Source organism: Tyto alba, unplaced genomic scaffold, assembly GCF_018691265.1.
Source record: "Tyto alba isolate M040663 unplaced genomic scaffold, T.alba_DEE_v4.0 Super-Scaffold_13, whole genome shotgun sequence".
Classification (NCBI taxonomy): Eukaryota; Metazoa; Chordata; class Aves; order Strigiformes; family Tytonidae; genus Tyto; species Tyto alba.
The window spans coordinates 34,713,902-34,739,557 of record NW_024881275.1 but is presented as its reverse complement, the minus strand read 5'-3'; the positions used below and the strand labels follow the sequence as shown (position 1 = coordinate 34,739,557).

The window sequence follows — 25,656 nt, the reverse complement described above, 5'->3', positions numbered from 1 at the left end:
CTACATATTTTACAATATAGAGAACCCTAAAAATATTGTGATGGTGTCCACTATTCATGTGCTAAAACTGCATGTTATTGCAGAGTGTTTTCTGCAGACTGTATTTCAAAAGACAGTAAGTTACCAGGTCTCACTGAATATCAGTGGGAGTCATTATATACAGCTTTAATAAAAATGTGATTGGGGTAGAAAGTGGAAAGGTGTCCTCAGTGAGAGAATGTGAATGCTTCTTGTGATAATGAACAAAACACAGACACTAAGAAAATAAAATAAATTATAGTTGGAAGAACTTTTTCTGTTAAGAAAATAACCTGTTGCTATGAGGTTTCTTGTTGCAAATAACTATCAGTTCCTTTATTTCTTTTGGTAGCTTAAATCAATATATAGTTCTGCATTTTGCCAATCAGTTGAGGAAATAATAATGGCTCTTGATTTAGCAACAGAGAATGCATTGTTAGATGTCTTTAATCAATGAGGATGTTGTTATTTGGGAAGATTTGCCCTTGAGTCAGGACGGTCACCATGCTATAGCAGACAAAGCTTTGATGGGGTGATCCAGCCACATGTGTTAATGGAGTCAATATGTGTTGTAAACTTCAATTTTAACTGTTACTACTACATATTTTTCAAGGAGCAAGGACCATGTAATTCTATGGGGTTGCAACACCAAGCATGGCTTGATTCTAAAGTTTGGTGTAATGATAAATGTATACTGTTTATCTGTGGACAAGTTGTGCAAGCATGAATGGCCTTTGGACTTTATTGTTTTCAGCAGCCATTCAGTGTTCTGACATTTTGGGATAGTATGTTTAAGTATATACCTGAAGAATATGTTCATATTTTGTTTCCTCTTTATGTGCTGCATTTTTGGTGGCAGATACTGTTGACCAATTTATTGTGACTCATTGACTTAAACTGGAGTATTTAGTTTTCAGCTCCTCTTCACAAGTGACAGAAAGAAGCCTAGTGGACTTCAGGACCTATTTGCAAATGCTCAAGTACAGTTTCAATGCTGAAAGGAAAATGTTTGTCATATGTTAGTCTTGTAAATTCGAGTATTTCAATTACTCAAAAAATCATGTGGGTCTTGCTGGTATTCCAAAAGCAGAGACTGTGGTTTCTTTACTGGAGATGTCACTGTGGTGGTATGCAAGTCCTTAATCAACAGTTAGTCTTCCTGGTTCTAGTGGCTGAAAGCATGGATCTTTTGAATGATGTCCTGTTTGGCAGAAGCCAGTTGCATCTGCTTATATGTCCATTTATTTCAGCAATTCTGATTTGGAGGAAGATGAATATATCAATTTTCCTTCAGAATGTATCTCAGCAGGCTAAGATAGCAATCCTCTGTAGAAATATTTATCTTCTTATGAACAATCAAAACATTATGTTATTACTCTGTAAAGATATTTTTTGTGATGAAATCATGATACTCTTAATTGTACGTACATGAAAAAAACAGTTACAGTATTTAAGGAGTGAGATACTGTGATAGCATCTACTTCAGATAAGCTTTCCTTTTGTATTACAAAATCCTGAGTTCACTGAAGCTGTAATTTCTCATAGTTCCTTTTATCTTTCTGTGTGATTCTATGTAATTGGAACCATGAAAAATTATGAAGTAGCAGAGACTGCTTCTGTCCATATGTCCTGGGTATTTTGATGGTGCCTGATGATAATCAAAGTGCTCCTTGCTGATGCTCATTAACCACATTGCTGAATGTTTTAGCTGAGCCTGCTAGTTACTCATGAAAATTTGTATCAAACCAAGAATACAGCATTACTTTCCTAACAGCCCTCTAGCATGCTCACACTTATGAAATGCTTAGGCAAACAAATACTGCTCAGGTTTATAGCCTCCAAATGGGAACATAATAGTAGACTCCATCAGAAAGAAAATGTTCTTGCAGTCTCTTCAGAATAATAACATTTCATGGTGTCATTTGATATGGTGATTTGGCATAAATTTTATTCTAACATATGATATATATACATATATTTATATATGTGTGTGTGTAAAATCTAATGCAAGGCATGCCTTAGTAAATATTCTGCCATTTTAGCTCTTAATTGGTCAATTAGTGCTCTAAAATCTCATAGAGTTGTGATGTAGTTGTAAACTTCCCAAGTTTATTATCCATCTTTGGTGAGATAATTTGTGAATGAGCGCTCAAAACCAGGTTTTTGTCTTATGATGTAGGATTGACATTCACAAGATGCTGAGGCATGAGATTTGCAAGCAAATCTAGTGGATCTCACATTCAGAATTCAAATGAAGCAAATTGTTTATAGAGCATTAACTGTAACCCTTGGTTGCATATAATTCATTTATATTCTGGGAATCATTACATTTTCCTTGTCAAAAGTGAGCATGTGTATATAAAAGCCTGAAAACAAGGAGGTGTCTTAGTATAAGAAACTTTATTTTCTACGGAGACTATCTTGTTGATCTAGTGAAAATCCTTCTAATTAACAGGTTTTGTACAAATATCTTTTAAACTGAAGTTGTAATATAAGCAGGAGAAGTGAGAATTAATACATATTTGTGTAGACTGTATATATTTTAGAGTACTCAAACTACTTCTGTCATGGTCTTACTAGTATACTTATCTAAAACATACAGTAAATCTATAAAGATCATCCCAAAATCATGACTGTTTTTTATTTTGTGGTGCTTATAAAAGACATACTTTTTAAGTAATCATTTCTTTTAACATCTATAGGTGTCTTGATATTTGTGGCTGTAAAAGGTGACTGATACAGGAATTCAGGCTTTGGCAGGCAGCTGTCACCAACTTCATTATCTTGCTCTGATCTCTATGACAACAAGCAAAAGAGGGTAAGGAACTTGTCTGGGATTTAATATGCTGAAAGTGTCATTTGTTTTCATTTTCTAACTTTTTTGCCTTAAGAAATATTTTGTTTCTTTTGTAGAATTTTCCTTGTTAATTATGAGTTACGTGGCATAATCTTCAGTGTAAAGAATATACAGTGGACTTCACTAAAGAATAGATACATGCGAATTACACACAGTGATCGGCACCCTTCTTAAGGAAGAATCATGCCAGAAATCCTTGTTTAAGACAAGTAGTATATCACACTGTTGCAAATATGAAGGTTGGAATTGAGCTTGCTGTGCAGAGGTCTGCAGGTAATTCAAAGGTAATTCCTCATTACCTTTCTTTGGAACAAACCACTGGCATAACAATACTCTGTATGCATGGGGCGCTGTCTTAGGAATTAGACTCCTTTTTTCTCAAATGTGTAGGTTTGTCCTTTGAATTAAAAATTTCCACTGAGTCAGATTGTCTCTTTGGTCTTCTTCCTATCGTCCCCTGCCTGCACAATCCCAGCTGACACATTCGCACACAATCCTTGGACGAAACATGGGGGTGAACACTGTGATATCCTATGGATGACCATTAAGTTCTTCCCCAAGTGTGACCTAGTCCTGCATCCACACCCCAGACAAAAATCTTGCCTCTAGTAAAGCTTTATAGCTGACAAAGAATCATTTAAAATGTTTTACATTTTGAAGTTTACTGCAATTACTACCCTTACAGTTATTACTTCATTAACTTATTTCCTATTTAAAAATCAAAATTAAAGCTCCAGCTGCCGTATATTGTCTTGGTAAAATATTCATATATACAAAATACTTCTTAGTTTATAACATATGGAGTTGAATCAAACCCCATTATTTTTGATCTGTACATTTTATGCTTTTTCATAAATAGATGAACTATATTATGTAGGAATTTAACACAAATGCAATTTTGGAACATATTCCTAGATATGTAATCCCTCTTAGAAAAATTGATTTAGTATTTTATGTATATCTGTTAGAGAATAGAGAATAAGACAATTGCCATTTCTAGTTATATATTTTTACATATATATCTAGTTGTATAAAAGTTTTCTATATTTCTAAAGAGTGTTAGCAAATATCTGTGACTTTTATTTGTTATAGCCTGTGATAAGGTGCAAATATTCCATCCCAGAAATGAAAGCAGAGGCTAATAAACTTTTGTTATAAGGGAGAGAAGTATTTTTCATGGTTTAAGCAAACTGTTACTCTTGGATAAAATGACTCATAATTTCCTATTAAGAAAATAGATGATTACAACAAAAGGTTTTGCCCTTGCCAATCATTTGCTCACAGGAGGGGATGAACCCTGGCTTGTCACTGGATTCCCTGGAAGACTCAGGCATAGCACACAACAATCTCTGGTGATTGATTCATTGTTTTTTTTTCTTTGAATATGAATCAGTAACAATTTTACACATGCATCACCCATCTCATTACTTTTCCAATGCTCGTAGGAAGTGATTTCAATATTCTTTTTCTTATTGCTCTGATCTATATGTTTACTAACAGGAAAATAGATGCTTTGTCTATTTGAAGTAATTTCTTCCTGGAAATCTTAAAAACATTTTGTCCTTTTTTATGTTCATATTAAAACTATTACATATATAATTGGGTTATTTTTAATAGTGACATTTAAAATCAGATTTTTATTTCAGAAAAATATTCAAAGATATTGAAAAAGCAAACATCTTATAGTTTTCTTCTTGAACAAAATGACAAATCTTAATTGTCTAGTGAATATGAAGCCAGAGACAGTAGCCAGCATATGATCTATGTAAAACATGTGATCATTTTCACTTGAAATTTGTCTTTCAGAAAAGCAGTCTATGCACGTGTTGGTTTTGTGTTACCTAAATGTAGGTGATGCTTCAAATTATCAGATATGTGAGAGTAATCTGCATTCTCATTCAGGCACAGTGTTCACAAATTTAATTCAGAATCTGTAATCTACATGTACCTGTGATGACTAGAATACTGTTAGTTCAAATTTCAATGAAAATTAAGATGATGTTGTACGGAAAATATATAGGCATATGTTTTCTCATTCTGAGCTGCGATTTTCTTGATCTCATCTGAGCCCATTCTGTATATTTATGTGTACATATATACATGTGTATATATGTTGGTATGTATGTGCACATGAATGTCACAATACACACAAAGTTAGCTATACAAGTGAATGAAAATAAGCAGTTCCAATACAGATGGGCTTCAGGGAATTTTTGTAGTGTGTTTGGTACAGAGTATTTGATGATTAAGTTCTTCAGTTTCTCTTTTGGATGATGGCTGCCTTAAAGCATTGTGAGAATTCTAGTTGAAAGATGTAAATTTTATTGAATCAGTTCCTGGACCATAAAAGTTTCTGGAGTTTTTGTTACAGTTGGGTTTTATTCTTACAATTGATGTGAGATTTTTTTCAGATTTTATATAAATCTCAAAGATGGTTATTTTACAGATTTGTCAGAAAAAAAAAATGTTGTTGTCGTACTTAATGTTTGACCAGAGGCATTTGTAATAAGGACAAATACCATCTTCAGCATGTGTTTGTGTCTGTGAGTGTGTATATATATGAAAATTCAGGTGGCTGCAAAACCGGGGAGAGCTACATGTTCTAGATGACTAGCATGTGTGACCTGTAACATGCTAACATTGACAAGGCTCTGTTTATGAGATCTCTTCAGATTAGCAGCACTGTTTAATTTTTGGCTCAGCCTGTGCAGAGAAGGCACACAAGCAAAATTCTGTGGTATGCTCCACAACAGATACTGGAGTCGCAACACGGGTCTGTTCAGGCATAATTTACAGCCTGATTGTAATTGCTAGTTTTGAGAGCTGAGGTCTGACAGGCATGCTTTTGTTTGGTCTCACAATGCTGGAGGAACCTGTGAGTACAGCTCTATTTCCCTCTTTTTTTCCCTGAGGCACTTAGAGAGATGGCTCTATTCTGAAACTGGATGTATTGTTCTTCCACTTCAGTTATTCTTTAGGTACTTAAACATCCCATCCCACCTCCTCTGTGATTTCCCTGTCATGTTGCTGGTGCTTCTCTTTTTCCCTCTTGTAGAATCACAGAAAATAGGTATTGAAGGAGCCTCTGCTCCTGGCAGAATATCATACCTAGATTATTCTTTAGGGATGTGTCTTTTAATCCTTTCTTAAAACTCCTCAGTGGTGAAGTCTAAGAATGGTTTAGGGCTTTAAATGCTTGCAGATTAGGAGAGTATTAAGGGGTAAATATCACCTGTGTATGACCTGTTATGACACTTTCCTGCTCATCTGCTGTTGGCCAGAGGTAGGACACTAGGATAGATAGTCGTGATAAAGCCCATCCAACTTTTCTGTATTAAGTTCTAATGTCTGGCAGCAATATATTCCTCACTGCTAGACAGATTTTCCTTTTGATTATCAGGTTTTTCACCACATCCGTACAATAATGTCTTATGTTGAATATTGTTATACTTTTGCTCAGTATTCCCTTCTCCTCCACAACCATGTTTTTTTCAGACCTTTGGAAAAGGGTCATGTTTCCCAGGCTGTGATCTGTGTTACTCTCCTCAGAAGTCTCTTCAACTAACCCATGTAACAAAAATTTGGCATCATGCTCCCATTGTGACTTTACTCATGATAAAAACAGTGGAAGTTTATGTCAGGTGTCCCTGAGTCTGTGCTCCTTTGTATGCATTCCAGTATGATGTCTGATTTTTTGCTGATTGATGCCCAGATGATGATTCATGTACCTACAGATTCTTTCCTGAAAAACTACTGTCTAGCCAGTTATTTCTCAGCGAATTGGTGTAGTAATCATACCTGGTTATGTATATAGTCTAATTAATGAAGATTTTTTTCCTCACTAATTTGTTCTTTTTCTCCAATTTTCCCAAGTATTTTTTAACTCTGAGCCTACTATTTCACTTGCTTGTATGTGTTTCTGTCGTGGTTTGGGCCTGGTTGGCAGCCAACCACAACGCAGCAGCTCTCTCTCCCTTCCCCTCCGGCAATGAGAAGGGACAGAGAGCCAGGCTTGGGGTTTGAGATAGGACTGGGATGGGGAAAAATTCCCCTTTATGATCACGAGCAAGAGGCAGACTCATTAGGGGAAGAAAAAAAAATAGAACATACATTTATTACAGACACTAACAACACATAACAGAGTAGGACAGTGAGAAGCATTGCCACATCTTGAGAACACCTTCCCCCCACCCCTCTCTTCTTCCTGGGCTCAGCTCTGCTCCCGATATCTCTACCTCCTCTCCCAGTGGTGCAGGGGCAGGGAATGGGGGGTGCAATCAGCGCTGCCACTTCCTTCATCTTTGGTGAGGGGAGTGTCCGGAACTTGTTCCTCCTGCTCCATCGTGGTCCCCCTCTCACAGGAGACAGTCCTCCACAAACTTTCTCTGACATGAATTCCTCCCATGGGCCGCAGCGTTCTCCACACTGCTCCGTCATGGGTCACTAACTTCCTCCGACTGGATTCTCTCCCACGGCTGCAGCCCTTCCCGAGCTGCTCCGGCGTGGCACACCCCTGCATGCTGCAATCCTCCCAGTGCTGAACTACAACAGCGGGGCTACCTTTTCCCATAAGACCCCGGCCTTCTTCAGGCACAGAGACCTTGATGAACCAGGCAGAAGCCACAGGCCATAAATCAGTGTCTGCTCCACCGTAGATCTCCATGGGTGGCGGGGGGGGGCTGCCCTGCCGTCTCACCACAGGATACAGGGGGGTCTCTGCTCCAGCACACCTCCCCCCTCCTTTCTTCCTCCATTCCTCCACTGATCTTGGTGTTCACGCAGCTGCAGAAACTCCTCCTCACAAGTCCCACTGCACGTCACCACGTCCCTTCTTAAATATGTTATTGCAGAGGCGCAGCCGATTGGCTCAATTTCCCAAACAGAAGTGGAGCTGGCATGGAGCTGGGAGAGCTTCGAGAAGCTTCTCACAGGGGGCCGCCCCGATAGCCCCCTCCCCTGCCACCAAAAAACTCCACCACTCACTCAACCCAGGACAGGTTTTTTTTGTTTGTTTGTTTGTTTGGTTTTTTTCCATCTAGGTTTCAGCTACAAGTTTAATAAGAACATTCCTAACTCCATCAGGGTTATCAGTGAAAATCTGAATAGTTATGTACCTGACAGATCTAAAATTTGACTTTGAACCCTAGAAAAACACTCTCTAGGCATGGCTTTTCAAGGTATTTTTTCAGCTATATAACAATAGTTTCATGTTATCTATTACTTTATTACACGCTGGTCCACAGCTAGTTCCCTCAATAATTACATAATAAATGTCTTTCCCCACACAATTTTTGATTAAATGTCTTACAGCTGTATTCTGATTTAGAAAGGCCAGAAAAAGAATTGTTTGCATGCAACTACTTACATCATCAAGGCAGTTCCATTTTTTAAAAAAACAATTGAAAACATGTTATCTCGTACTGGACCTTAGATTGGTATGTTTCAGTAGTTAAAGCTAATCTGTTTATAATTTTGAAGAGAAAAAGAGAGCACAATTCACTTGTTATCGGTCCACTTGTTTACAATTGTGGTTCTTAGTATTCTGATTGTAACAAATTGAATTCTTTTTGATGAGAGAATTATTTACATTTTAAAATATCTTCTCTGATGGAGTTGATGTGTGTCATGTGCTTCAGAGCTTTATGCTGACAGAATAGTTACTGACATGTCTAATGCATATACTTTCTTTTAATCATGATTTAATTTTTTAAGAGGCTAAGTGACAGCTAATTAAAATGTAGAGAGTAAAATAGGTAAAAGAATGAAAGGGCTTTTCTATTTCCTATCCTGAATCACAATGTATTAAGATTCCAGACTCTGTTTTGTAGGTAACTATAGTAACTTATATTTTTATTACCCTTTATGTTTCTTTAATAGAGTTCAGTGTTATAACTTTTATTTGTTTGTTGTTGTCCTATTATATATAATTTAATGTGAACTTTTCAGTTGATCCTGAACTTAGCATTCTTTTTCTGTGATGAAAATTTGAAGTACATTTGTGTTGATAACTTTTTTTTTTCATGCCTGTGACTGCCTTCTAATTTTCTGACTCCAAAGAATGCTCTCTCTATATGAAAGAATCAGACTAAAGGTGTTTCTGTTTATGCTGTATCACTTATAACGTAGTTAGATTGCATGAATGCTTTAATCTAAAATGATTACACCAATTTCTTTTGCAAGAGTAGACTGCTCTAGTTTGACATTTAAGAGAAGGAAAGAAAATTTTATTATTTATTTTTAATATGGGAGAAAAGTGATTTCCCTATATTTTTTCATGCAATATTCTAACCATTCAAGAGATTTCAAAGAGATGTTTATCTGTGATCTCATATAGAGAGTGTATAATTTTGGCAGCTGGATTTTGATGTGACCACATGTCCAGGAAGGTGGAATGTATCTGCATTGCATTTGACAAGGGCTTAAATACTGGAAGGCTGTAGTTTTCGTCTTGTTTTCCTCTCTGTTCCATCTTTCTGTGCCATCACTTCATCAGGTACTGGAGAAAGCTAACTCTCTTCTTTCCTTATGCATGTGGAGGAGCGGGCCTTCCCTTCCACATTCTCCTTCCCTGCAGAACTATTACTCTCCTGTGAAAGTCACTAAATCAGAAGTTATCAGCTTTAAACTGCTGTGATGTTTGGAGTACTTAGACATGTCAAAATGTTTTTATTGCAGCTGGGCCTATGATTATTCACATTTGGATTTACGGAGCTCAATTTAAATGTCTCTTGGGGGTTATTTCTTATAACTGCTTTATGTTATCCTGATTATTCAGCACATACACTACAGGGTTTTCTTCATGTTTTCCCCTAAGTTTCTGGTTTTGTAGCTCTTATCCGTATCTCACTATCTGCTTTCATTTGTCGTTGTTCTCAGTTGTATGTTCAGTATTGCTGCAAACAAGTGGCTGGAATTTGTTTCCATCAATCTGGTTCTTGGATATATTGCGCTTTTGTGGTAAGATTTCCATCAGTGTTTAGAAAATTAATTTTATTCCCTCTGAATGTAAAGCACAAATCACAACGGAATGCTAAATGACACATGCTGCCAGTTTTATGCTTATCATTTGTTCTGAAGTTAGCATTTATAATGGTGAACTCTCCGGAATACATGCCTTTGTTTAAAGCTACAGTGGAACCACAAGGCAGAGACCTGCAATCTGATGATCCTTTTGATTTACAGTGGTGACATCATAGCAGTAGTAGTCCTGAAGACTTGAAAATGTGTAGCTTTTTGACTGCAAAGGACTGTCTTATGCTTTTTCATGTTTCCTCTTTCATTTTAGATTTTTAGGCATAAAGAATAGTGATTCCAAAGAACAAACATATTTTCTGCCCCTTTTTATTAAATAGCAGGATGCAGAAAGTGTCCCAGTTCTCTCCAGCCTTACCAATGCTGTCAAAGGTCTATGTCCCCCAAGAGAATAATACACATGGTCTCTTTCAAAAATGTATACTTTTAAATATTCCTGTTTTCTGCAAATGAAAGAGGAAATAGGAACATGTAGCATTGGGCTAGCTATCAGCAACTAACATGTAGCCAGAGCCAAACGTTGTCCTTGCTGCTTGCTTTGGCAGCCAATCAAACCACCTTGTTTGGGTTTTGCCAGCTGAGTAAGACTTGTGCATTTTAAAAATTTAACATATAGGTGTTCTTATTGATCTGGAAACCACAATTTTTTCTTCATCAGGTGCTGCTGTGATCACCTTTCAGAGATAAAATTTAAGGACAAGAATATTTACACCAGGGTTCACCCAATTAATAGTCACATTCTGTCAGCTGAAAGAATTCAAATGAATGTAGTCATCAGAATTTATTTTAATTGCTCAGTTCTTATTAGTTACAATTTTACATTTATGTTTTCTGTGGAATTCTTTACACTATTACTTTCCAACTCCATTTTTAGTGAAAAACAGCCAAGTTTTCTTTCAATTGTGCTATTAACTGACATATTGTCACTTTCTAATATGTTTTTGAGTTGTGATAAGTGAACAAAATTGAGTACTTAGACATAATTATCTATTTTGAAAATGAGCACTAATTATAAGAATCTTAACTGAAAACAAGCTCTTACAGCTTACTGGATGATACACAGGCTTAGTATGTATTCATGTTAAAATAGCAAATAAAATTACACCACTATCCTCCCCTGCCCCTGAAAATAAGAATGATAACCATATTTCAAGCTGCAGGTTACACATGAGACAGACTGAAACTGACTGAAACTCACTGGCAGTTATATTTTCTAAGTTCTTAAATGCTGTGTTTTGAATTACAGTAATTTAAAATTTTAAATCATTGTATGAACCCTAAATCATTTTCAAAACCCCAAATCACATTACAGTTCTATTTCTGTCCTTATTTAAATATAATTATATAAATATATTAAATATTTATGAAATATTTAATTAAATACTTAAATATATATTAAATATATAATAAGAACAAAACTTTTTCTGTTGCTCTGTATTACTTGTGAACAGCTTATCTTTCTTTTTTTTTTTTTTTTTTTTTTTTAATTTTCAAATTCCAAATTATCCACTATGTCATCCTTAGTTTTAGCTTGAAAGTTATCAGTTCATTCTGACTACTTGAAATGAGATCTGCCCTCATTTTTGCTGAAGACAAAGTCACATGATATGCTTTTCCTACCTGATCAGATTGGGTGAATGGGATGGTCCGTTCATGCTAAAAGAACCCCAGCAGTCAGAACATAATGTTAACTGTCACATAGCTATAAAGTGGTATGAAATACAGTATGAATGTATCCAACAGCTTTTAGCCCTGTAGTGTAGACAACTAAAACTTTAGACCTCATCACAGCCAAGGCCTGACCTAATGCAACCAAGTGAGTGGCAGTTGTTATCTCTGGGTTTCGAAAGTCAGGTGCTTTAGGAGGAGAGTCAGCCTGCCACCACAAGCACTTATTTTACATACACAAAATTAACTTTCTATAGGTGTTCTTGAGTATTTACTTGAAGTTTATTAATAAATGAACATCAGCATACCACTTCACAGAAGATTTGGGAGCAAAGGTTGATACAGTTCAATTTGTGAAAAATGTTTCACTTGTAGAAAAATAACACATTGGAAGTAGTTATTTTTGTAATCTTTTCCAATTGTGTAAATCTTGAAGATCTGCAGGATAATATACATGTCTAAAGGGTATGTTAAGTCTGTTAATGGATTTGGGCTCATAAGAGCATTTTTTTTTTTCTTTATGATTTGGAGTCAGATGAGAGGGAAGATAGCTTTAGTGACCTTTTAGAGGAGGAAACATCCAGTAGAAAATTTTTTTTCCTTTCTGATTTCATGCTACATTGATGAGATGAATTGTTTTTTCTGTAATTTGTGTGATGAGAAAATAGGATCTCTTAAATTGGTAGAAACTCTGGCAGGTTTTTTTTGAGTTCTTTTTCTAAGGCTATTGCAAAATCTCATTCCTCTTCAATATTAACAAGCGCAGCATTTTATCTTACATTCCAGAAGAATTAGTATGGCTTTACAACTTTGTGATTCTTTTATTGCTTGTTTTACTGTTCAGCTCTGAGTCATGTAACACTTAATCTTCCTTCGTTTAAAAACCCTGTGAATTTCCTGCAACACTTTCCTATTTAGAAGATCCTCGAGGGATGACTTACTATATCTTTCTTCTTGTCCAGGCCTTCATTCTTTTATTTCAGTGTTGTTTGGTAATAAATAATAAATAAAATTGTAATAAATAATTATCTAATGTTTTTGAATGCACTTATTATTTTCTCACATATAATTTTGCACAGAGTTAACCTTGCTTAGGTGGAGAAAAATCAGATTACTCATGTTCACATATATTCAGCATTTAAATTTGAATTATTTTCAAAGTACAATATATTCAGGAAGTAAATTCTAATAAGAGTATAATCTCAAATGTTATTCTCACCTTTTATAAACAAAAAGGCCTACACAGGCTATTTTTATATTCTAGTAAATTAAAACCACCAGAACTATTCTCTTGTACTGACGACAGTGGGCATGACAGTCTCCACTCATTGTAATTAAACTGGATTTACCTTTCAAAATGGGGAGGCCGCATTAAACTGGATTATCCTGTCTCCCAAACAGTGTTCATTAGGACAGAGAAATCATTTGGGAGATGCTAGTTGTCCTGCACCCAATATCAGGGTTTTTTCCTAAACAATTTAACAGTGTTGGTGGTTGAGTTTCAGTGCCTTTGCCTGAGATCTGGCACTTTTGAAGTTGGTTGCAGTCAAGGGGATTGAGGGACACCATCCAAAAAAAAAAAAAAAAAAAAATTGCTTTCAGTGGGGCATTGACCACTTCTGTTTTCTCCAGGAAAATTGCCCAGAAGCCTGAAGTTGTGGGCATGTCCAGTAGCTCTGTGGGCACTGAGCAGCTCAAGAGCAAAAATCCTCTTGGAATCCAGAAATGAGACATTCTTCCCTCACTCTTCAAAGACCTGCTCTGTTGTCAATACACAGAGCTTGCCTAACATGAACAGGAGAAGGTTTCACATAGTGAAACACCGCCAGCCAAGTTTGCCCAAGATGAAGTAGAAATAAGTACTGATTGTGTGTGTCTTCCTTATAGACCAACCTGAAGGTAATAGCATTACACACAAGCTTGGGAACTGGATTCAGTCTTCCTCTCTGTCTGAACAGATTCAGATATTTCTTGCTCTATGTAAGAAACCCTGTCCTTCAGGCTGTCTTACAGTTGTTCAAGTGACTGAAAATATACCATTTAGCCATGATCTGTGAAAATAGTGTAAGACTTTTTGGACTGGACAGAGAGAAATAAAGGATGCATTGGTGATCCACTGGCACAGTGAAAACTGGCATCCAGGATCTGCTCCGAAGGTTTTATGATCTAGTTATAATGCACTGTAAAACACAGATACTTGGAGCAGTGGTTTTGAGCAGCTGGGTGCTTCTCAATTCCATCACTGTCCTGGGCAGCTTTGTGGGTAGGATACTTGAATGAGGGAAAAGAAAGTTAACTTTAGTTTGTTTCAGGCAGTTCAGGGCAGTGAATTAAACTTGATTATCCTGCTTTTGGGGAAATGTTCCAAAACACTGAGCAAGAAAGGGAGGTAGGAAGAGGGTGAAACAGTGACCTTTCTGTTTGCAAGGAAAACCTGGACTTTGTTGTGTTTTTGAAAGGTCTTTGGCAGCATTCTGCAAAAGAATGTCAAAGCTAATCCTAACTGGAAGGAGATATGTCTGTTTGACTAACATTGCTCATCTCTGTCCTGAAATGGACACAGCTATCCACTGTCTTCAGCATTGCTCATCGTTAACTACATATGCACAGGGGTAATTGCATTTTGAGTCACCCATTTCTTTAAGAACAGAGAAGGTCCATCAGTAGATGTAATTTGGCTTTGACTATTATAATTGGAAAAAGTATGTAGACTTTTAAACACAAGCAATGCTTATGTACCTGATATTTTGTATATCTTTCAGTTAAAAAAAAATTATAACATCTTAACCTAGGAAGCTTATTTTGCTTATCTCTTTAGACTATTTTGTCCATTACAGCACTATTAGTGACATTCTTCATGGCTTCTGTAGGAAACTTAGGAGCCTGATCAGTGTGGATGTCACCATCTGTGACCATGCATGAAGGAATATTTAGTTCATAGTGAAATTCAAACTCTTAATAATGAGCAGCATGTAATAATCTAATGTAATAAATTACTTTTCCATTGACATGTTATTTCTCTGTTCACAGAATAACTGTTTTTCTTTTCATGAATGGGCTCAGAGAATTTTGCTTTAGATGAATTTATTTTAGAGCTATGGAGAAGAAATAGTAAGGAATTAAGCAGTAGGCAGGTTTCCTCTGCACTGAGCAATGTAATTAGTGCTTGTTGTAGCAATCCAGCCATACCACAATAAACTAACAACAGAATGGACCTAGCAGCTTTGATTTCTTTGAGCCTAGTGGGACTGAAAAGATAAGGGAAGCAAAGCCTCTAGTTTCCGAGGATGCTTGTGGAGCTTTCCATGGTGAACAGTCCCATTTGCCCCTTTATGAGGAAGTGTTACCTCCGTACCTGAAGGTGGAATTTAGGGTTTGGTGACTTCTTTTGCATTTCACTAAGTCAATTCTGCAATTATATTCTTGTTCATTAGAAAGCAAGGTATTTGTCAGGATTTCTAATGCCTTAAAAATAGGACAGAATAAAAAAAAAATAGTAATCAAGATATCATGAAAATCATCATAAAAGCCTTCCTGTAAAAGATTAAATTCATAAGTATTTATTGCTAGCTGTTTATGTTATTCAAAGCCATTAAAAATTTTGAGAATTGGTAAGATGAAAATGTGCCATTAAAACATCCATTTTCTGTTGTATCTGGTGTTGGAGTACTTCTGTTAGAACAGCATGAGGATGACAGCTAACAGCTCCAAACTAGGCCCAGCAGCCATCATCAGTTATTACAGCATCACCCTGGCTATTCAGTTTTCATACAGACAAGCTTTTTAAAAGGCTGTCAGGTGTTGCTGCCAATATTTAATATTTCTTCAAAAGCACCTTGGCTACCTCACTATTCTTTTATTAATGGTCTATTTTCTCTCCTGCAGGCTGAAGATGCTTCATCTGTATGGTTTCCGCTTCAGTCATGGTCTGGAGTCTATTAAAGAAATCAATAAAACCATGAAAGTCACAACCTCACTGTCCCTACTGCTAACATTTTAGCTGAAAGAAAAATTCTGAGTATCCTGAGAGACATTTTTGGCTTTTAAATGTATCTCTGCTTTGACAAAGAACTTTTATGTCACTTTATGTCTCATTTTTTTATAAAGTTGAAGCATAAAATTGTGTTCTTTTGCAATATTAGTCAAGTTTCTTAACTTCTTTGCCTTGGACTAAGTTTTTAAGGATATAGATTATGCCTTTTCCCCTTTGGCAGTTATAACGATACAATATATCTGAGAAGTACAGTCTACACGATTCCTGTTACTGAAGTCATTACCCTCAGATTTTAATTGAAGAAAATAAGGGTGAGTCACATTCAGTAGTACTAAAAATTATACACTGGGGAATAAGAGTATGTATCAATCATCTATAATCTGCCCAGACTTGGCATTTAACTATGTACACCTATCCTACACGCTTCACAAGAGATGCATGCCTGGATGTGACTGGGTGAACAGTTGAAAATGCCATCAAAGTCATAGTAAGTGCAAATGAAGGCTCAGTAGAAGAAAGGGAGAGGAGGGAAACAGCTGGAGGAGGGCGAGGCAGGGAAGAACTGCCCCCACAGCCTACCTGCTGGAGACCTCCCAGGGGCACTGCGCTCGTCACCCTCTCCCCATGCCCTGCACCTTCCTGCACACGCTGTGCTTCCCCTCCGGAGGGGAGGGAGAGGGCGAGGTTCATGAACAGGCACGGGTACAAAAGGAAGGGACGGAGCGCCACAGATGTGTGGTGGCTTGCAGAGGTGGTGACGTGTGTGTCAGTGAGTGGAGAAACTGGAGTAGGTTTAAGTAATCAGTTTTCACGGAGCTGTGGCTGATATGACACCTGTGTGTAACACTAACTGTTTTCAGTGAGATATTTCTAAATTACTATTTGATTCTGTTTTACTTATGCTCCACCTTCCAAGTAAACTTCACAGTTTGGCCTCAGTTGCTTAAACTGTCCAAGTGTGAAACATGCAATGATGAATAAGAGAGTTATAGCAACCACAGAAGGATCCATTCATTCTCTTAACCATCTGTAATATTGGGAAGATTAGTTACTATCTGCAAGAAATACTCTGTCTTCAGAGTAGGGTTGGAATAGTGTGCATTAAATTGTAAATAATGCCCAAGGCCACATACGATAATGAGGAGAAGCAAATTACTGAACAATTGTTCCTGTTTATGTTCTACTTCCTAACTTTTAAATGCTTAATATTCTTAGCAAAATTCTTCCTTCATTACATGTGTAAGATTCCTAAAACAATATAGAGAGAGGGATTGGGAAGAGGCCTGCTCTTTCAGGTAGGGGATCTGCCTGGAGCAAAGTATCCAGCTTTTCTGGGCTTCTGCACAGTTCTGCAGAGTTACTTCGGGAGACCACATGGATTCAAGTAGCATTTAAGAGTCCTGTAGCCCATCCCACTGGCCAGATCAGCTCCTTTGCTCTTTTGCTACCTGGTGCAACGCTAGGTCTTGATGTCATGTAGTGCCACACCTCCTGTTTCTTGCTTCCCTGTCTCTTCTAATCTGCCCCATTTAGTGTCTGCATCTGTAACAGCACCGAACCCCACCCTTTCCCACTCAGTGCAACAGGACACTTTAGGAGTGATACAAGGAATCTCTTCTTGTTCATGTGTTACCTCAGGCCTCCCTGAAGTTCCTGAGTATGATTTCACGTCCCTTTCTGCTTCTTCAGCCAAACAGATGCTCTGGCTAGCTTGTATTTTTCATGGCACAGCAAAGTCAGAGACTGAAAATTACGTGTGGGTTATATCTGTATCTGTAGCTTTGGTATCTTAAGTTAGGAGTTTAAGTCTTCTTCTGTATTATATCCACACTGCTAGGCCACAGAAACAGTGCTTTGGTTTTGCATATTTATTTAATTTAGAGCTGAAGGGACAGATCCTTCCAAGAATAGGCACACAGTTTCAGAACAAAGTACTGTTTTGCCATTGCCTGCTGGGCATCTGGCCCTCACTGCTCAGTTTTAGGTCTCATCAAATAAATCACCTTTTATTTATCTCTTTGCTTCTGTGTCAGGACCATTTGGCTGAACTGTGGCCTGCCAGGCAAGCACTGGTTGTGTGGCTTTGTGTAACACTTCAGGCATGGTCTGTTTTGCAACACGTACCTATGCCATGGCAGTGCTAAATGACACACCGTACTTCATGCCAGTGCCTGAGATTTGTGCGACAAAACTTCTGTAACAGTGGAAATAAGGGAAATGCCAAAGACATTGTCACCCACTGAATACACAAAGGATTGCCTGCACATGAAGGCAGAAGTCTGGCCCACGTAGGGATTACATTGGCAAATATTGCAAGACTTTTATATGATGGATTCAAAACTGAACATTAATGTGAAGATTTCAATTTATTTTCAATATTGCTTATTATTTACTTGTTTCACATAGGTAGAAACATAAAACTTTCAAAGAAAACAAAGATGCAGACCTTTGCAGCAGGAGGGTCAAATCCTAAGTCATAGAAAAACAGGGTTACATAGACTAACTTGGGAAAAGATGATGTTAAAACTCTGTCCAAAGTCTATGCCCTCTACTTAGCAGTCCAAGGTAGTCACTACCACAAAATGTACACAGAACAGAGTGAATAAGAGAGTGGGCAGGATAAACACTACTCACAAACGTCAGCTCATAAAGCTGCAGCCACAAAAGCAAACAAGAAGGTGATTTCAGTGGGAACTCCCTGTCTGTCTAGTGAGACACATTCAGCCTTGGATGAGGCTGTTTTGGTTCAGCTCAGGAGCTTGTCCTCACTGAATGCCGAATGTCCTGACTCCTAGGAAGGGAGAGCTAGTGTGTGTCAGCAAGATAAGTTTGTCTCTTTTGATGGCTGAACAACCCTTCATCATCATCATAAGGGCTTCATAATACTCTCTGGGTACAAAAATTTGATGGGCAGATAAGAAACCATGGAACCAAAAGAACACTCCTGTTAAATTAATTCTGCTTTACTAAAACACTAGATTTTGCTAGCCTCAGAATCTGAAGATGATACCGCTTTGCTACTCCTAGTAGTTTTACACTTGTGTAATGGAAATGTAATGACAAAAATGAATAAAATCATAAATTGAAGTCCTTCAGTTATCTGATATTTTAAGGCTAAAATTTATATTCCAAATTACTTATGAGCTGTATTTCTCTAGATTGCAGGAAACATTTCATGAAACGTTTTATTGACTGGAAATGGGTTGTTGACAGGACTTTAGGCTGAGTCTGTCTAAGCCTGACAAAAATAGTAATCCAAAACTGCAAAATAATAATAATTTCATTTGAAGGCATTCCACACCTCTTACACAGAGGAGAACTTTAAATTTCCCATTTGCAGTATGTGATTTATTCTAATGAGAGGTCAGCTGGACTATTTGTGCTTTGCTGGAGCAGGGACTCAGCCCGGGGCTACGTTTCGGTCAATAAGGAAACACTGTTTCGACAGCTGGATTTTTATTCTGTTTAACTCTATCACTACTTAGGTATACGCAATTTACATTTGCAGATAGACATGAACAATAATAAGTGCAGGGAAATTAGATAAATAAAAATCTCTCGATTACACTTCAACTGCTTCGAATTAAATCTGAGTTTTGAGCCCAACTTCAAAAGGTGAGAAGTCTTGACTTCCGTCGAGACAGAAAAGCTAGCCCTTCTATACAGGGCACTGAACTTCTGGCTGTTTCGGTATGTTTGAATTAGAACGTAGCTTTTGTGTTTTCAGTTTAGGCTGGTGTTTTAACAATGTACGTTTCTAAATTACTGGTGGTGGGATAGCAGAGAGCGCATGCCCCGCAATGGGTGACTAGCTCCCGGACTACCTGCGGTCAGCAAGGATTTATCTAGCGAAACTTTGGGTCATTCTGGGCTCTTCGTCTGCCACGAACACCAGGAGCGTTTTTATTCTGCTGGAAAACGGAAACGAGACGGAACACCTCACGGCGACCGCGGGTTTTCGGGGCTCGCCTCTGGTTGCTGCAGGGGGCTCGGGGCGCGTTCGCAGCCCGTGGGCCCGGCCCGGGGACGCGGGGCGCCGGCAGCAGCCACGGCGGCGGCGCAGGGAGGGAGGCGCGCCCGGGGAGCGCCCCGGCCCCTCCCGCCCGCCCCGTCGGGACCGTCCGGCCGCCTCCCGGGACGCCCCCGGCAGCCCCGCCCGGGGGTCGCCTCGGCTCGGCCCGGCCACTCCCGCGGCCCAAGGCCGCCGCCTGCGGCCCGACCCGCCTCCCGGCCGCGCCCGGGCCCGCGGGGCGCCGGGGCGGAGCGGGGCCCGCCCCGCCCCGCCGAGCCGACGGCGGAGCTGTGCCGGCAGGTCGGGCCGCCGCTCTTCGCCTCGCCCCGTCCCCGGCCGATGGATCCCGAGGCGGCGGGGGACGAGCTGTCCCGCCTGCGCGCCCTCTTCCTGGCCTGCGACGCCAGCGGCTCGGGCCGCATCGAGCGGGAGGACTTCGCGGCGCTCTGCGCCGAGCTGCGGGTGCGGCCGGCCGAGGCCGAGGCCATCTTCCAGCGCCTCGACAGCGACCGCGACGGGGCCATCACCTTCCCGGAGTTCGCCCGCGGCTTCCGCGGTGCCACCCGGCGGCGGCCCGACGGCGGCGGCGAGCCGCAGGGCGAGGAGGCGGCGTGGGCAGCCGCGGGGCTGGAGCAGCCCTGGAGGGACTTCGAGGTGCGGCTCGGGGACGAGGCGAGGTACATCCCCAGGTGAGGCCCGGGAGGAGCGGCGGGAGCTGGGCTGCGGGGGTGCCGGGGCCGCGGCTGCCGGCGCGGAGCTGCGCCCCCCCCGGCGCTGGGGCAGCGGCCGTGCCGGACCCCTCGCCCCCCGCAGGGGTACGGAGCCCGCCCCACACCTGCTTCCCGGTTTCGAGGGTTACCAGCTCGGTCTCCCCAGCGCGCAGCCGGTTGCTCGCTTCCTCTCCGCTTGCTCTGCCGCGGGCCCACGTGGGGAAACGAGGCCGGGATGCGAAGCGCCGCCGGCTCCGCGCATGAGGCTTTCCACCCCCCGCTAAACCGCCCCCGGCATCTTCCCTGCACCCCTGGCTTGCTCTTCTCGGCAGAGGCAGCCCGACAGCACCTTTGTGCCCGGGTTAGCGCCGTTGGTACGCACGGCTCTCGGGCTGCAGCGCTCACTCGGGTCTCTGACAGCCTTTGCCCTCTGCGCCCGTGAAATGAACCGAGTGGTCGTTCGGTTTGGGATTAAACCCGGTTGCCACCGGCCTGGCAGTACCGAGCTGGTTCCAGTTTACAGAGGCACGTTTGGGTGATTGGCAGTAATCGGCCTTAAACCTCAGGTGCTCAAAATTAGCATGAAAATGCTGGCCATAAAAAGTACAGAGTGATTCTGCTTCACTTAAAGAATGTAATTTAAGGTGGAAGACGGGCAATCCGAGTTTAAGGATTCGGCAGCTAGTTAAGAGGCAGTTAAACCAAAAAATACGTACGCAAGTATGTCCAGAGAGACTCTGTTGGGTCACAGCAGGTCCTGGCTGTGAGGTACACAGAAGCTAATAAAAAGCACAGTAGTTTCATCTCATGGGTGTGACATGAAAAGTTTCTTCAGAGAAATTTTCAGTTACTTAACCTGCCACTCGTGCACCACTGGAGTTGATTGTTCTTTTCTTTTTGGACTGGAAGGGCAAATAACTTCGGTTAGTCTTATTGGACTGCTCTGTTTCAGACAGATCAGTAACTTCCTACAGGTCTTTCTTACCTAGTTCATGATGCCTTCCTTGCTACATACTTCCTTTCTACCAAAAGAGAACAAATCAAACAAAGAAAAAAGGCTGTTTGAAAATTTACAAAGCAATTAATAACTTAATTTAAAGCCAGACAGAAACTCAATAGGAGATGGAAAAAATCTGACTCACAAACAGTGGTGGGTTGTGAAAGCATCTGTCTTCTTTTGCTAATAAGCCTATCTCAGTATCTTGGTTACTATGTTTGCAGCAGCAGTTTGAATTACAGTCCAGTTGTTTGTCTAAGAGGGTAGTAGGAGGGAAGGGGAATAGCTTTTGTTGGCTTGACTGTGTGGACACGTCCTCTGGTTTTGTTAAATTCATCATGACACAATTAATGCTATTTGTGTTATGACGCTTACACATGAAAATTGCAAACAGAACTAAATTTTGATAAATACATGTGTATCAGGTGGGCAGTAATAGGATTTAGATGCTTCCTATTCACGTTCAGCTTTACAAATAGCTTTGAACATCCTTCGTAGATGGCTGTATTCTTTAGGTGTGTGCCAACGTCATCTGAAGAACAGTGTGCCCTTTGTTTTCTTGTTCTTTCTCTTTTCTGTCCTGAAGTGCTGGAAGCAGATTTGTATTACAGATCATTTATTTTTTTTCCATTTGTGGTCCACATCTTTTTTTTTTTGTTGTTGAAATGTAAGGTTTTTTTTTGTTTTTTTTTTTTTTCATGTGAGTGGTTCCACTAAGATCATTAGGATCACTTATGTAAGTAATGAATATATTGAAATTGTTTGAGGAGTCTGGGCATAGAAGAGATTTTAAGCGACAGCATATAACAGAACCATACAAAGTACAAGGCTGGCACTTCAAAATAGTTATTTATCTTCTTGCTTAAGTGATTTCATGTTTTTTTTTTTTTGTTTTTTTTTTGTTTTTTTTTTTAATTGTTGATCACTTAAGGTTTTTTAGGGAAAGGCAATAATTTGAAAAACAGACCTAGGTTGGAACACACCTGCATCTTCAATACTGTAAAACTGTTGGTGTCCTCACATTGTGGTTCATTACTCTTCATAGATTTGCTGTAACACTGGCATGGAAAACCCTGAGAAAAGTGATTACAAAATAGAAACTCCTCAAATCCAGATGAGTGGAGTTAGTTGTCCATAATTTTTATTTCTATCAAGTCTGGTTTTTATCTTGATCATTTGGGGATTCAGTGCCTCAAAATGCCGTGCCTTCTGGCCCCAGTCTAGCAAAGCACTGGCACGTATGCTTTGATACTATTATGGTTTATAGAGAGAAACAAGGCACAGCAGATGGAAGTCCTGAGATAAAACCAGGGCTGAAGTCAGGAGGAAATGATGCAGTAAACACCCGTGGTCTCTGTCATTCCTGAGCTTGATTGGGTGCCCATGGAAATCAAGAGGGAATTTTTCACTGATACATAAGTGGTTCAGCCTTTGTTTCTGGACTGAGATTTTAGAAGCCATAAATGAGCCTCCATAATGAAGTGTGAAACCCAGTAACAGATCAATATCCTGCCCCAGTCCTCAGTGTAGTAGCAGTCATTAGATGCAGCATTGTTTACTGCCAGGTGCTGCCTCATTTCAGGTACTAAAATAAGTATATACTACAGTAAACACATTTTGAATTTAGTTAATTTTAAAAAAGATAGTTTTATTATGGGATGGAACCTGCCTCTGTGTAGTTTTGAATATTGGCTGCACAGTTCTGTTAGCTTATATTTTAAAACGTCCAAGTCTGTACATACTGGAGCTGCGGTTTTCTTGGTTGCAGTTAAACAGGTAGAGTAACATCAAAGAGTTTCTATTCAGCCTAGCTCCTTCCCTCCCTTCCGTGGTATTACATTCCATCAGGTATAATGAGTCATTAAACACAAAAGATTGCAGTGCCTTTGGTTTATATGTAGTGAATTGCCAACTGGAGTATACCTGCATGAGCCATGGGACATCTGTTTTACTGAGAACTCAGGCCTGTTTGTTAGTTCGTTCCTCTGAGAAGTATTTGCAATGGTACAGGAGTACACAGAAGTAGTTGGGAAACTTACCTATTTGGTGCTTCAGGTGGTGAGTGCTCCAGGGTACTGCCTGCCCTAGAAGGGTTTAGCCCTTGACCATGTTGTAGGGTGTTGCGTTCTTTTTTAATGTGGCCAACCTCAGATGTGTTTGGATTTCAGTTGTAGGATTGAAAGGTTCCCTCCACACTCCTAACAGGCGTAAGCATGTGGGATAGTCTCTTAATGGCAATGATTTTTCTGTTCCTCAGCTTGAACAAAGAATGATCCAACATCCACTGACACGTCAGTAGAAAACTTGTACTTATGAACTTTACAACAGTTACTTGGGTCTGTAAATTACAGGCAAAAAACTTGTAGGAAAACAGATTTTGAAATTTTAACATCAAAGACCTTCAATGAGAAAGAGCAGAGACTTGGGAATGTGTGTGCCATATGCATTCTTGTGATCACTCTGGGATAAACTGATTCCCTTTAAGACCTACCAGACAACTTTTGTATATTTGGCAAATTGGATAATCTGATTGGAGAATGAACAAAATTAATTTGAGCATGAATGGGTGGATGAACCTGGAGAATAAAGTTTGTATCCCTATTTTGACTTAAATTCTTTGCCTTCTGTGAGTCCTCATACTTCATTGCTTTGCTTTTTAGTCTTGGAGTCTGTTTTACTTGTGTGCTTTGTTCTTTGGGCCAAGATGACTGTTCATTGGACTCCAATTTCAGCTCTGCCAGACTGTGAGTTTTTATGCATTGTACAATTCCAAAGTTTCCCAATGTGATTATGATAACAGTTCACCCCTAATTGTGTCATCTGAGATTGTATAGAAAATGTGGCTCTGGGGGACATGGTAAAATGAGAAGAGAGTGCTGTTTTTAACATGAGCTATTTCAGTTGTGAAGGCAGGTGATGCTCATGGGATATACTGCTGTGCCATAGCGAAAGAGAGGGGCTCTGCTGCATAAAAAAAAAAAAGGTTGAAAACCTGTCATGCTCTTGCTGTCATGAGACAGGATAGATTTTTGCCGAAGTCAGTACAGAGCACAGCATCAACTCTTATCAGAAATTTGTGTTTACTTCCAAGAGATGATGAGCCATGATATCAGCACTGGAGACATTTCATTGAAAGTCAAAATGTGCTCCCCAGAGAGGAGATTAAAGGCAAATCATGAGGAAAAAAAAATGCTGCGTCCCCCCTTTGTCACAGTGCTGGAGAGAGGATCTCTGCTGTAAGGATGATGTTTTTGTCTTTTAATATGTCTCATGACAGAGGTTTGACAAATATGCTCTTCTGGAAGTGTGATGGATGCCCTTCTGCGAGCTGGAAGACTTCCTGAGCTGCCTCAGGTTTTACTGCTCTTCTGTTTTTTGCTTTAATCAGAACAGCATCTGTGCCAAATAACTTAAGCACTGCAACATTCCTTTTCCTGGTATTTTCATGTCACGTGATCATTTGTCATAGCCGTATACTTTGGAGCATTCTCCTTTTCCACAGTCTTCATCTTTCTCTCCTTGTCACACAGTCCTTTCCACTCCTGCTCCACTGGCTCCAAATCGCAACTCTGTCTTTAGGAATGGAAGCATTAAAAGTCCCTACATTGGGAATCAGCCCTTGGCCAGGCCCTCTCATTGGGGTGTTGCAGATTTGTTTGTTTTCTTTTAATATAGCCTCTTTCTGAAGGGGAAGATACAGAAAAAGAAAAGGTGGTATTAAAAAACCCCATTGTGCTTCAGGTTGAGAATGCCTTGAATTTTATACCATGTTAACATTTTATGTAATCTGTTTTTCCTCAAGGCATTTAATATAGGAGAAGGTGTTAGGCAGTCAGCTGTGACAAAAGTAGATCCTTTCCAATTTGAAACGTACTTGGTTGATCTTTTCTGTTGACTGATATGATGGCATATCCAATGTGTCTGCTTTTCAGAAAAAGGTATTTCTTTATCCCTGGGTGGCTTGCACAGGCTGTTGGTTTCCAGTGTAAGGACAACCATCAGATGCATAGCGTATGATCTTTCTCTTGCTCCAGCTACCCAGGTCAGACCTTCCTGGCTCAGACCACCTTACACCTCATCCCTGCATGCCCATAACAGAACAGAGCTGCTACAAGTGAAGGGAGTAATTTCACTAGCTCGCCTACACTGGGAAGAGACCATTAGAATAGTATTCTAAAACTTTAGAATGGGAGCATATTACCAGGGTGAAAACAAGTTTAAGTGTAGTGCTGTTTATCTGTGCTTTCACCTGCACCTACAAAAATAGAAACTGTATTTTTCCAGTGCTTGAAAGATGTCTGGGTCAAGAAAACAAAGAGAAAGTGTTTGGGGACCTTAAGTCTACAGGTGAGAACATGGATAAGAAAG

At 39.8% G+C, this 25,656-nt stretch overlaps 1 protein-coding gene across 2 annotated transcripts in view; it reads left to right on the top strand.

Moving 5' to 3' along the window:
• Positions 1 to 19,862: 19,862 nt before the first annotated feature.
• RASEF (RAS and EF-hand domain containing) overlaps positions 19,863 to 25,656 on the top strand; it is a 31,667-nt gene continuing 25,873 nt past the window's right edge. For both annotated transcript variants that reach the window (XM_042787811.1, XM_042787810.1), the window contains exon 1: positions 19,863 to 20,270. In XM_042787811.1, coding sequence (XP_042643745.1) covers positions 19,921 to 20,270 — 350 coding nt within the window. In that variant the 5' untranslated portion in view covers positions 19,863 to 19,920. The remainder of the gene's footprint in view (positions 20,271 to 25,656) is intronic.